This window comes from Hydractinia symbiolongicarpus, chromosome 15 (genome assembly GCF_029227915.1).
Source record: "Hydractinia symbiolongicarpus strain clone_291-10 chromosome 15, HSymV2.1, whole genome shotgun sequence".
In the NCBI taxonomy this organism is placed as follows: Eukaryota; Metazoa; Cnidaria; class Hydrozoa; order Anthoathecata; family Hydractiniidae; genus Hydractinia; species Hydractinia symbiolongicarpus.
In genome coordinates this window covers 7,869,810-7,882,971 of record NC_079889.1, presented here as the reverse complement: position 1 = coordinate 7,882,971, position 13,162 = coordinate 7,869,810, and the positions used below count along the sequence as shown (strand labels likewise).

Below are 13,162 nucleotides of genomic sequence, written 5' to 3'. Positions count from 1 at the left end.
AGATGTTTTACTTGGTAACAATTACTATCAGTTTGTTTTGTTTAAGCAGAGTTTTTCAGGAAAGCTGACAGTAAATAAAGGCCTGTTGCTAGATCTGGATGGTAGTCCTTACCCGATCAATAAGTCGCACCTGACTGATAAGGAGTTTTAAGCAGGAAATTAAGACCCCGTTTTAAGGGGAAAAAATACAGTATCAACTTACTATTGTGAAGACCAAACTATGATTTTCACAATAAGTACTGCCATCTCGCTGTCTGTCTGTCCATGAGCCAATTTTAAATCGGATTTTGTAATCAAAAACGCCATTATAATCGCACCGCATAATCATAGCGATAGCCCCTGTCTATGTAAATTTTATTACTTTATTTTACCAAGTGGACAAGGCTGCACGAAATAGTGATCCAGAGGATGGACAGCAGTCGGGCTAACTACTACTATTTTTGTTACGTAGGAGCGAGAAGGAGATTAACAAGATAGACATGCAAAACGATAATGGTCAGCAATTCACACGTTACTTCACGAGGCCTGCTTCTGATAAAATTAACCAACACACTTCAAACGATTCTAACTCACACAATGCTGGGGATGACACTATGGATTTAAACAGCCACGTTATAAAATGCTATAGAGGAGACCACACTAGTCGCTTCTTCGTACTGACCAAGGTATGAATCTCCTCATTATTAGCCTGTGAAATTATTGCAACTTGTATTAGCGTGAAGGAGTTAGAATTGGAGTCAGATTATTTTTTCCTTATTTCGTCATCATGTGCTTTTCTTATGCTATTTCAGGATACCATAGCCAGAGAGGTTGTTGCCACTGCTATCGACGCGTTTGGTATCACAGATTACGCAAGGTAGGAATTGTCCCAACACAATGTATTTGTGATGACTGAAGATGAGAGGAAGACAACCTACCTTAAGAGAACAAATTACCTAGGGAAGAAATTTTTGTGGCAGTTGTTTTTTGCGTATGGGTGGTCTTAAAGTGCTTCATTTTGTGAAATATTTTTTTGCGAATGACTCACGTTTCTTCAGAAACGTGTGGAATTAATTTTAACACAAATTATTTCGCCCAATATAGCATTCAGAAGTAAAGGTATTTTTAAAATGACCAACAAAGAACTCAATGGCTTAAGGCTGTTTTCCACTTCGAAAAAATTTTCTGCGGAAAGCAACGGGCAGGGACAGAACAGAATAAAAAAATTGCACTTTATATTGTTGCGCACATTTCAACACAGAATGTAAACACACTTTGCGCAATTCTCACGAAATAAAATAATCTAATTGGCTAATAATTTTCCGACTGTCGTTTCCGCACAGAACATAAAGAAAAAGTTGAACTCGATTCTACTTTGTTCGGAACGGAACTTACAAGAAAGTTTTCCGTTCACGTGATGTAAACATTTTAAGTACGCATGCTCAAAAGCTTGAAATTGTTGCGAATACAAGAAATATTTACGAATAACCGATTTGCGGAAGGTATTTTCGGGAATTTGAGTCAAGTATCCGCCAAGAAAACACAGCAAAAATCTTTTTCGTAGATAATTTGTTCCCTTTGAATCCTATCTGACGTGGAGTTCTTGGAGTCACTTTCTTTCTTTTTTGTCTGTTTATTAGTTATTTAAATATACTTCCAATTTCAGCAAAGCATACTTTCTCTGCGAAGTGACTGTAACAGAGGACGGATTAATCAAACAAAAACGGTTACCCGATGTTGCCAACAACTTGGCTAATCGAATTTCGTTAAACGGCAGGTAAAAATATCTTTAAAGAGACTGAACGTGTTATTTTTACTTACCTATCATATAAGTTGGATGACCAAGCATTTTTATCCCTCGCTTTAACCCTTATTGTTATGGAAGTCAATATAATCAACACCTGTTTCTACAAATTCATTCGAATATACGGTTTAACTAAAAAACAAAATTGGCGGCTATTTCTGTGCTATTTTTTGTTTCTCAAATGTATATTCATGAGATGCTTTCCTTCTTTTGTGTCCCGTCTATTTTAAACCAAATAATTCATGCGTTTAGATATTATATTAAGTCCAGTATATCAGAAGGGCCGATATCAGATGAAGTGGCACTGGTGAGTGTGTTCTTTCTAGTTTGCATTTTTTGTTGGTGAAAGCGATGCGATATTTTAGGGGAATATATCAATAGATAAATAAACATCATATGAACTTAGATTAAAATCCAGCGTGTGATGAAGGAGGAAGAGAGTGTGATAATTTTGTTAGCAATAATTTTGGACCAAAGGAGATGCTGTGGATAATATCTTTCAAGAAAGTTTTTTACATAAAAAGTGGACTGGAAAAGAAAAATTTAACTAATTTTTTTTTCTATTTATTGTACGGTGGAAGGTCTTTTTAAATTTTCATTTGAATGCAGTATTCTCAACCAAGGGATGTTTGTTTTACCATAAGTATTTACCTGAGGACTCATGTTAAACATGAGAAGGAGATGTTTAAGAAAGCTGTTGAATAAATAAGCATCCACCTTTTTTAACCAAAACTAAAACCTTACAAAAACAAAAAAGCAAGAATTAAAGAATGAAGTTATAATAAAAGGATAAATATAAGAAAAAAAGTATGTATCACAAAAAATATCTCCAATCGCTTTTCTACAAACGCAAGGTCGCCAGCTGAAACTAATGATATGTTTACACAAAATAATTTTGTTAAACATGTTTATTCTTTTTTTCTAGGAAATATCAAGAGAAGCTAATTTGACATTGTTTCAGCTGTCTCCATTAGATATCGCCAAAGAATTGACACTCCAGGTTCGCTAACTTTGTGGAATTCGTTTCCATTGTGGCATGCTAGAAGCTGATAACACATTCACAAAAATTATTTATCTTTCAGGATTTCGAACTTTTTCGCAACGTGGATTCAAGAGAATACATATACAATTTGTTCGAATCGAAAAACGAACGAAAATCGAAAAACTTGCGATGTGTAGAACAGGTATAGAAACTTCTAGATAAAAAAACAATTTGTCGAGAAAAAGTGACGAATTTTTCTTGACTAATTCATTTTCTGACAAATAATTTAGTCCAACGAATGTACTGATAGCTTATATAGCCTAATGAAAACAGGCTTTTTCTTATAAATTGACAAAGTAGTAAAATTGTAGTGATTAATGACTGAATAAAAAATTAAAAAAAAATTGAAAAATCGCAAACTTAGATGCTTCCCTGGAAAAATTTTCGTTGGGAAAAAGTCACACAATAATTTCCTCGCGACAAAAATTTACCCAGATAAAATATTGAACAGGCTGACTTATTAGGTGACGCGGAATAATACTATTTCGTTTCACCCAATAACAAGAGAAAAATATCGTTGGTTTAACTACTGTATTTTTTCCAACACCCACATCCTGGTCGTTTAATATTCTTAAGATTTTTGGGGGGCGTTTAACAACGAGGGGCGTTCATATAATATTTTCACTTTTAAAGGGGGCGTTTATTAGAGAGGGGTGTTTGAAAGAGAGGGGCGTTTATCAGAGAAAATACGGTATTTTGTTTAAAACACGATAAAATCATCACAAAGTAAACATATGAACCAGAACAGTGCATGGACAGGGAGGGTATAGATGCATGTCTTTCCCATCCCGTAATTTCTAGTACAGAACTTACAAGACGCTTGATTAGGTGAAGCAAGCAGCTTTGTTGTCTCACTTAACTGTAATCTTCTTATAAGGGTTTACACCGATAACTTTGCCGATTGAAGCGATATTATATTAACCAATGACATACATTTATGTTTTTATATTTTTTGTATTATAGACAACCAACACAGAAATGTTTTGGGTTATTAGCGAGATATGTTCCGAAATGAATATTACTAAACGAGTTAAACTGTTAAAGTACTTCATAAAAGTGGCCAGTAAGTATTGTTTTTTTTTAATGTGTGCACTTACGAAAGCGCTAACCATTATAAAATCTCATATAATTATTTTTTTATACTACCTTATTTGCACTATTTTTGCATAAAAAGATAACTCCACAGTTTGCATAAAAGAAATCCCCTTTTAACTGTCTTTTCCTTTTAACTTGTGGGAGATTTTAAACTTGCGCGAAAATAAATACACGCGAAATATGTTCAAATTTCCATCGCGCGAAAATTAAGGCGCGCGGGATTAATTTTTATGCTGCGCGAAGATTTGTACGAATAAGGTTATTTAAAGTGTGCAATGAAGCGATTACATTCGGAACAAAAGTATGCCACATATTACAATGGACTGCGCCGTTCTTTACCTAAATTTATATTTTTTTACAGAATTCTGCAAAGACTTTAAGAACTACAATTCCATGTACGCCATTATAAGGTATGTATTCGCATTTACTACAATTTCTTCCTTTTGTAGCTGTATTAAATTGAAGATCATGTTTTATTTTGTTTCAGTGGACTCGAAAACTCGTCTGTAACTCGATTAAAAAACACATGGGAAAAGTTGCCACAAAAATACGATAAAATATTGCAGGTAGGTTGTTGGTGCTGAGACCAAACAACTCCTTATAGCTTTCTCATAAGTCGTGATGTATGATTCTATCCTTTTCTTGGTGTTAAATAATAAAACTTCAACTAACAAAACCTTAAACTGTCTCAAACTCTCTTTAAAAATCTGAAAAATTATCTGGGAAAAATTATCCCATTTTTTTTTCTTTACTATTTCTTGTTAACCAGGAAAAGTTTCAAGAAACAGAATTTGGTTTGTTTTGTGCGTAGTATTGGTAGAGTTGAATATATATTCTGCATGTTAGTAGTTGTGTTTAACTCACCCCTAGGTTCTTTTTTTATTTTCACTGTCGAAGTATATACTTGGACTCGTGAAATGACCCTGTTAAAATTGTATTCATTTAAGGAAAAACCTCAGGAAAACTGTCTGTTAAAATTTTAGTACAACTGCTTAGTTTAGCTCATCACAATCAACTCGAACCACCATACCTGAAAACTCATTGAAAAAAACAGTACAAGTTTAACGCTCGTTGGGTGTTTCTTTTGTATATATTTTCATTATTCCCTTTTGTTATATATTAGGACTTGAAAGAGTTAATGGATCCGTCACGAAACATGTCAAAATACAGAAATTTATTTAATGGAGATAAATGTTACCCACCATTGGTAAGTTTTTTTTATCTGCTGTTTCGCCCAGCACCCCTTCTCACTCTTTTGCCCAACGCCCTCTTTCACTCTTTTTCCAACGCCACTGGTCTTCTGGTCGTGCGATGTGCTCGACGTTCCATTTCAGCTGGTGTATTGAGTTTTGTATCTCGCTTGTTCATTATTTTCTTCTTAATAATTGACAAATTATATAAAGCAAATGATCGTCTTTTATAGATCCCTTGGTTTCCTATTGTAAAAAAAGACATCACATTCTTACATCTTGGTAATGATACCAAAGTTGATGGTCTGGTAAGGCTTTCTATCTTTTTTTTTCTGTTTTCTGGTTTGTTTTTTTGTTTGTTTGTGTGTTTATTTTGATATTTTTATTCTTCTTGAAGTAGTGATAATTTGTATAGCAATGAGTTCTCTTTGTTATAGATCAACTTCGAGAAACTTCGAATGATAGCTCGAGAAGTACGAAGAATATGTAAATTCTGTGCGATCGGCTATGTGAGTTGGTTTCTATTTCTAACTGGTTCGATACTTCAAAGTAGAAAATTCAAACATCTTAAGGGCGAATAATTTTTATGTGAATTAAATTCTGATCATTGTCTCTAATTTTTAAAATTAAAACTGTATGAAATCCCAGACAGGAAAATTGGACTTCAAAAATTTCTCACCTCAATGTAATTAATTCGTGACGCTATTCATTAAATTTGTTAGGAACTTTGGTGTTATCTCTTCCTTTTTATCTTGTTTTAGTGAGACGTTTTCTAAACTATTTGCTACGTCGATATTATAGTACTTCATGTTCAAAAAAGCCATTATAATCGCACCCATAATCATAGCGATAGCCCCCGTCCAAGCAATTTCGTCACCTAACGGGATTACGACTAGTTTACTATACTTTTTGTACTCTCACTCTTGTAGGACCCTTACAAAATGGACACCCTACAGGACAACCAGGGCGATGGCTCAAACGTTGCTTTATCTGTTGTAAGCATCATGTCTGGTGCTCCCAACAGAAGAAGTGGACGTGGTAGTATAGCAATGAATAATCCAAAGAAAGCATATGAAGAGGTAAGATGGGTTTTAATCAGTTTTGTAAGGTTGCCACTGGGATTGAAAGATGGAGTTTAATCAGTTTTGTAAGGTTGCCACTGGGATTGAAAGATGGGGTTTTATCAGTTTTGTAAGGTTGCTACTGGGATTGAAAGATGGGGTTTAATCAGTTTTGTAAGGTTGCCACTGGGATTGGAAAGGCTAAAAAGCGTATACCGGTTTAATAATCTTCAGGCTCGTCATTTTCGTTTCAACTAAAGTTCACCTAAACAGCTGTCCAATTTCAGAATGAATAACTTGACGTATAAATATAAGTTTTTGCAAACATACATTTTACTTTTTTACTTTTTATGTTTACGGTTTTACAGAGGAGTTGCAAGTACCTCTATTGTGAGGTTGTATAGTGCAGTATTTTTTGGAAACCAGTGTGCCGCTTAAAAAGGCTGTTTATAAAGCGTGTGAATGTTTCTTGTCTTGGCACCTGTCTGAATTTTTCTTTTCTGTTACTTTTTTTCTTTAGCTTTCTTCTTTTTCTTTAACTGATTAGGACTGCTCAAACCATGTTGTTCTTACTAGATCATATTACTAAAGCAATTATCAACTAGCAGTATAAGCTACTATAGGACGAGATACTTAAAACGTTCTTCGTTTGTTTCTAGTTTCAAACAAGTCGTCGCATTCGCCAGTACTTGGAGAAGTTGTCGTTCAAAGAGTACAACGAAAAAGAACTGCAAGAACTCTCCTATAATTGTGAGCCACCTCCGTCCTTAAACAGTGAGTGAAATTTCCATTTTCATTATTTACACGAAGTACCTACCTAGTACATGTTTGTAAATTAATTAAATGAAATTATTACAACAAGTATCTTCGTAGCATTTTTTTGTAAAAAAAATTCTTATAGTTACTACGATGAATTCCTTACTCAGCCGTCCTTAACCCTGTTTTCTTTTCAGCGCCTGTTAATTCACAAAAACGAAAACCCATGTCACCACTACCGTCGCCAGCAGATCATAAACGTAAAGAAGAAAAACTAACGAGCAAATCATCGAACGCTTCCATCAGCAGTAGAGACAGCCGAGATTGTAATTTTTTATTCTATGTTGTCTTCTCTTCGCAGAGTGAATTTAGTATCGTGTTGGAATTTCCATAAGAGCTTCATTCTTATTTGATTTAGTTGGTTAAAAAAGAGGTCATTGAATACATAAAAAACCTGAAAACAGTAATTTCCCCAAAAAACTTTTAGCTGTTGTGATTTCATGGAAAACATTGATGTTTTGGTTCTTATATTTTCAGCTGACCGTATGTCAATCATATCAGCTTCTGCGCCTGCGCCAATGTCACATGCTTTACATACACCACCCACACCACGTGCTGCTTTCGGTGAGTCGTTTCTATTTTCTTCTATTTTAATTTTCTGTTGATTTATTATTTTGATTATTTAACCAGATAACTCTTTAGTTCCTATTGGTATTTTTATCAATAGCGGCCCTGTGAAGAGGTTTCCAGTGCTTGAAAGCCTCGAATTGAGAAAAGAAAAGCTATAAAATGAGTGCAATAACAGCAACCGCTAAACTAAATAACCGTTAAGGATATCAATCCTATCCTCATGCCGAATACACCAAGCTTATGATTCATTGATTCACACTTCCTTTTTTTATATTTTGGCAAATAATTCCTTGCTTACTCTAAAATTGAAATGTGGTGTGGGATTTATAGTGAATTGTTGTTTTAGGCGAGGATGATCATAAACACGATAGTTTCTCGCCACGAAAGAAGCCACTTCCAAACTCTAGTAAGTAACTACTGAACAGCAACACTTCGTAACTACATCACTTACGTACAACGGGTTTACTTACAATTCGGACAAATGTACAGACAAATTTTATTAGGAGAATATTTTTTAATATTTCGCGGGGATTTGATTTTGCGGATTGGCCCACTTTGATTTTATATTTTTTCTTGTTTTAACGACATTTTTCTTTTAACATATTGTTTAGCAGTAATAAAAATATTTTTGTGCGAATTTTTTTTCACGGTTGGAGCCAAAAGATTTTTTATGGGACTGTTTTTCGCGCATTTTTAGAATATTCACAAGTTTTTTAGTTTTGTTTGCCAAAAATTTGTATTAATTCTACTGTTAATCGAGACTATTAAAAATAGCTTAACTTAACTAATTTGTTACCTGGCGTTCTCGCTTATTAATTGTACACCACTAACCACTACTAGTTAACTCGATTACCTGGAGTTCTCGCTTATTAATTGTACACCTCTTATCACTACTAATATTTCTAGTTGACGACACAGCAGCGCATAGACCGTTTCTTTACTCAGGTAAGTACGAACAAACTCTAATTGTCAACTCGTGACTAACATTAATTTTGTTAAAGTTTTACTTTATTGTGGGGAAAAGTTTACTTTAGCCTATTGTGGAAAATTAATTGACCCTGGGGTTAGCAGTGAGTTTGCCCCTCTGTGGTTTATGAGAATGAAAATAAATTGAGAAACTTTTTTTACAGATTCTTCAAGTACCTTATCGTCAAGAAATGGTTCAGTGAAATCAATCGCTTCTTCAGGTACTTTCAACTTTTTCTCTCCCTCATATTTATTTTAATTTTGATTGGAGTACTGATCCACTCGAATTAAGACCATATTCTTTAAATGCAAATCTGCATGCTCCAAATGTGGATAAACAATAGCACTAATCTGAATTTATATTCTATAATTTGTTGCATGGTTTAAATATGTCGCTAGAAGTCACGTTAATACTACGTCACATCATAACAATACTACATAAAAATTTAACCATCGTAATTGCAATTTCCTAGTTGCTTTTTAAATTCATCCATAATCGTATAGGTTTTCCGAAATAACCAAATTAATTGTGAATGGAGTGGTTAACGCATTCAGATTTGAATTTTGGGTACCAAAGAAATCGCCTCTTAGTCTCTAAAGAGATTTGTTAAATGTAAGAAGGACTATCGTCGCATTACATAGCCCTGTCTTTTTCGGACATTTCAAAACAAAACAAAAAGCTCAGGTTAAAAAGTTATTTATTTTTTCTAGGATATCATCCTTATCCAGAATTTGTCGTCGATACAGACCAAATGGAATCTCCGACACATTTTGACGATGGTACGTTAATATGTTGAGCTACCTCTGTCGACACAAACTGCTTCCTTCTTTTGCATTTCAAGAAGCAGCAAAAATATATGCAACTATCCTTTGTTAGTGTGTTGCATGATAAAGACATTGAAAATTGATGGTTGGCGCATATAAAATTCGATTAACCGAAGTTCTACTTTGTTACAAATTATAGTGTCGTTTCTCAACGAAATACGATAATTCCTTTGTTCTTAGATGGCTCTAAGAAAAACAAGCACGGTGTCCTCTTTATACAAGTGATAAGCTGTTTCAAATCAGGACCGACGGACTGATTTTAGTTTTCGGATATAATGACTAAGAAGAGCCCGACTATAGTTAGGGCTGTATTATAAATAACTTTTTTAAAAGTTTAAGACCTTAAGATTGGCTGAAACGCTATTTCAGTTCTTAAATTTTACTGTTTTAGAATGGTGAAAACAGTGCTTTAAAAGCTATCTAAGATAAGGCCGTAGCCGTCCGACCTTATCTGTTTTTTTTTTTATCTTGCAAGCGTCCTGCTCGTGTACTTTTTGCTTACGATCGTAAAGTTTGTTTTTTCTAAATTTATCCTTAACTTTCTTTTTAGATGATCACGGACAAGTATCGATGGTGTAAAACGTATCTGGGGCACAAATCTTTCTACTGAATGCTGGAAGCGTTGCCCAAGATCAGCTGGAGCCGCCCACTGGTTCTGTTACGCAAAAAAAATAAGAAATTTGACTTGTGCGACTCTAATGCTACGCTACTCGGAGATGGTCTTTCAAATGAAAACATATTGTATATATCGAGACAAAACAATTTAAGAAAATAAACTCGATTAACCAAACAGTAAATATGATTTTTAATTACGCGCCAATTTTTTTGTTTACAAAGCTGTGAAGATGTGTGCGACAGTCAAAACACGAATTATATTTCTTGAAGATGACGTTTTTATTGTTGGAATATTAGATTTATATTTTAAATGAGATTATCAACATTGCCGTCTTTTTTAACCCATAAAACCCATGCTTAACCGTTATGCTTAGATGACTACAAAATCTAGGAACCTTTCGTACCGAAATCCTAATCTTTTGTTTGCTCTTTTTATTAACGGTGAGAGGCATAAACGAAGTTGTATTGTCTTATAGTTTTTTATGGTGTGATTGCTAACTCTACAATCTAAACACAGTGTAGCTGCTAACTTTGTTTGAAGTAGTTTCCTGGGTAACGCCAGCATCACACACTTAATTAACATCTGATGTGTTGAAAGTTGTGAAACGAGTGACGCGTACAAATAACAATATATAAATAGCTAAATTTCATTATATGTGTATCATATGTTTTAGCAAAATGGAGTTGGTTTTATTGTTGACTTGGCAAATATATTTTTGTATAGAAATAATCAATTTGTTTTTTCAATTTTTTATCTTTTCCATTTTTTATGTCCAAATCTTGCCCCCCAAAACGATAATTACATAAACGGTCGCCAACATTAACGAACAAAAGCCGCCTTGGTTCGCACATATTTTGTTCCTTTGTGACGTCACACTGCGTACATAGCTTAACAGGACTTGTGAAGATACTCTCACTTTTGGTCTTTCCTAGAGTGACTAAAATTTATCGCGAGGTTCGAGCTATTAAGAAGACAAGCTAGATTCCAGTAGAACAACATTGGAAAAACAATTTTCAAAAATTTAACAACATGAAAAACTTTGAGATTGTTTTTGTTTTGTTTTGCTATCACAAATACGCTTTTTCCTTTAATAGATACGTCATTTTCTTCTGTACAATTTTGCAAGCACGTAGACTAAAGGACCTGATACACTTAATATCATTGAAATATACCTGATAATATCATTATAATTTCTTAAAATATGTTCAAAATATGTTTAAAATATTGTTATAATTTCAACACCTGGCATGTGCGTCATAACCTCATAGTTTGCTGCATGGCTATAATATCTGAATAAACTCAAATATATATGGCAGTTATATTCTTGCGAAAAAGTTTTATTTGTTGATTGAAAATTTTAGTGCCCCAAAAAATTATGTGTAAGGTGGTCTGGCACAGCTGCAAAAGAGCAGCCATTTTAGCAAAAAATGCAATAAATGCCTCCCATTGGTTTGATTTTATAGCCATAATATGTTGCAGAAAAAAATGATTGCTGCAACATAAATTTTTGTGAATAAAAGAATGCTTTTGAGACATTGCGAATTAAGACTTAACAACATGCATTTGCCACACGTTATTCCAGTTTGAGGTTGTTATGTAATGTATTATGCGGTGTAAACTATTTTGATTTCTCTCAGATTGTCACAGGTTTAAGCTTTTAGAAGTTCTCATTCTCCAAATGTTTTGTAAAATATTTTTTATTCAATATTCCACTAAGACAATATTTCAATAACATGCAGGTTTTTTTTCTATGTAAAAAGGTAACTTAAGTCTAGGAGTCATTTGAGTTTCTTGACAAATGTTGAAAAATATAACATACTATAAAATTCTAATAAATGCGTGTGGCGTTTATTCAATTTTCAGAATTTCTAGGCAGCGTTTACTGGAGACAGCCGTTACAATAATATTCCTCTTTAACACAAACCTATATTTTTATCATAAATTCACATAAAATAAATTTAAATGCACCTTTTTGAATAAAGAAATGGTCTGTTTATTAGAGCCTCAACGTTGGGGGAGTGGGTGTTTATTGAAGACAGGCATAAATAAAGATTGGTTGTTTAATTAAGCATTTACTGTTTTCTATCTTTTCAAACTCATAAGTTGGTGCCCCAAAGTTCTTTTATATTTCTTTATTCGCAACAGTTTATGCCTCACAACATGCCTCGACATACTAAAAACAGGTATCCAAGAAATAGCTAAAGGCTGGTTTCCATACAACTGCATTTTGCGCCCAGTCGTAAAAAGCGCCGTGACTTTTGATCTACGTATGCGCATTATCAGAATAATGCCGCTGACCTCGCGCTTTTGCATGCGCTGGGGCGATTTAAAAAAAGTTGAACAGGCTCTACTTTTTGCGAGCTACATTTTGCGCTTCAGCTTAACAGCCAATCAAAAGGTAGCAATCTACATGAATTACGAAAGAATTTTTAATTAGATCATTTCAAGATGGCTAGCAACATCTCGTTTCTGTGTTAAATTTTTGTCAAAGCCAAATGAATGTAGAGAATCAGAATATATATCAATCAAGTGAAGTAGATGAAAAACAAAATAACATTAATGAGTCTGTGAGGCACAAAGAAACAAGATTGTAAACAAACTTAAAAAGACTACTCGTGATCTGACGACATAAAATCCATAAGCAAAACGTTGTATAGTCCTTTGATTCTTTTTTCTATGGAAAGTCGTATCATCCACATGTTTTTCTTACGTATTTTACAACGTTGTTTATTTCTACGCCATAAAAATATTGCTAGGACTACTCTCAAATTTTGCAGCAACAAATATCGTCTGTTTACATCAGCCATGTTTTGCAAAAAACACGTGAGCAAAAATCGCTTAATGGAAATGGTTCGGTATATGTGATAAAAGTTGCGGCGCATTTTACGACTGGGCGAAAATGTAGCTGTATGAAAACCGGCCTTAAGTGTGGGACAAAATTTTGTTCCCCAACTTTTTTTGTGCAAAAAAAACTAATTTTCTGAAGTTCTTTGAACATGTAGAACGTTTTTCCTATCAAGGCTAGGTGAAATTCTATAGTGGCCATGTTAAATTTAACAAAATATTTTTTAAAAAAACGTGTTTTATCACAGACCATAATTTTTTCTAAAGAACTGATACACTTCAAATTTATATCTTATCGGTTTCACGTAAGCCTCAACTACCTTTTTTAACTAAATTTATTGCCAGGATAACTTC

The 13,162-nt window shown here is 33.9% G+C and overlaps 1 protein-coding gene across 2 annotated transcripts in view; it reads left to right on the top strand.

Annotated features, from left to right (window-relative positions):
• The window catches only part of LOC130629136 (rap guanine nucleotide exchange factor 6-like), a 32,006-nt gene extending 21,313 nt beyond the window's left edge, over positions 1-10,693 (top strand). Inside the window, exons 16-36 of one of the 2 annotated variants that reach the window (XM_057442242.1) lie at positions 452-665; positions 792-856; positions 1,646-1,756; positions 2,036-2,090; positions 2,709-2,783; positions 2,866-2,967; positions 3,789-3,888; positions 4,282-4,330; positions 4,408-4,486; positions 5,044-5,127; positions 5,344-5,418; positions 5,548-5,619; positions 6,040-6,189; positions 6,831-6,945; positions 7,125-7,253; positions 7,465-7,551; positions 7,904-7,963; positions 8,464-8,502; positions 8,688-8,744; positions 9,235-9,303; positions 9,899-10,693. In XM_057442242.1, the coding sequence (XP_057298225.1) occupies positions 452-665; positions 792-856; positions 1,646-1,756; positions 2,036-2,090; positions 2,709-2,783; positions 2,866-2,967; positions 3,789-3,888; positions 4,282-4,330; positions 4,408-4,486; positions 5,044-5,127; positions 5,344-5,418; positions 5,548-5,619; positions 6,040-6,189; positions 6,831-6,945; positions 7,125-7,253; positions 7,465-7,551; positions 7,904-7,963; positions 8,464-8,502; positions 8,688-8,744; positions 9,235-9,303; positions 9,899-9,927 (1,816 nt within the window). In that variant the 3' untranslated portion in view covers positions 9,928-10,693. The remainder of the gene's footprint in view (positions 1-451; positions 666-791; positions 857-1,645; positions 1,757-2,035; positions 2,091-2,708; positions 2,784-2,865; positions 2,968-3,788; positions 3,889-4,281; positions 4,331-4,407; positions 4,487-5,043; positions 5,128-5,343; positions 5,419-5,547; positions 5,620-6,039; positions 6,190-6,830; positions 6,946-7,124; positions 7,254-7,464; positions 7,552-7,903; positions 7,964-8,463; positions 8,503-8,687; positions 8,745-9,234; positions 9,304-9,898) is intronic. The other variant, XM_057442243.1, reaches the window with a different exon arrangement.
• Positions 10,694-13,162: the final 2,469 nt, after the last annotated feature.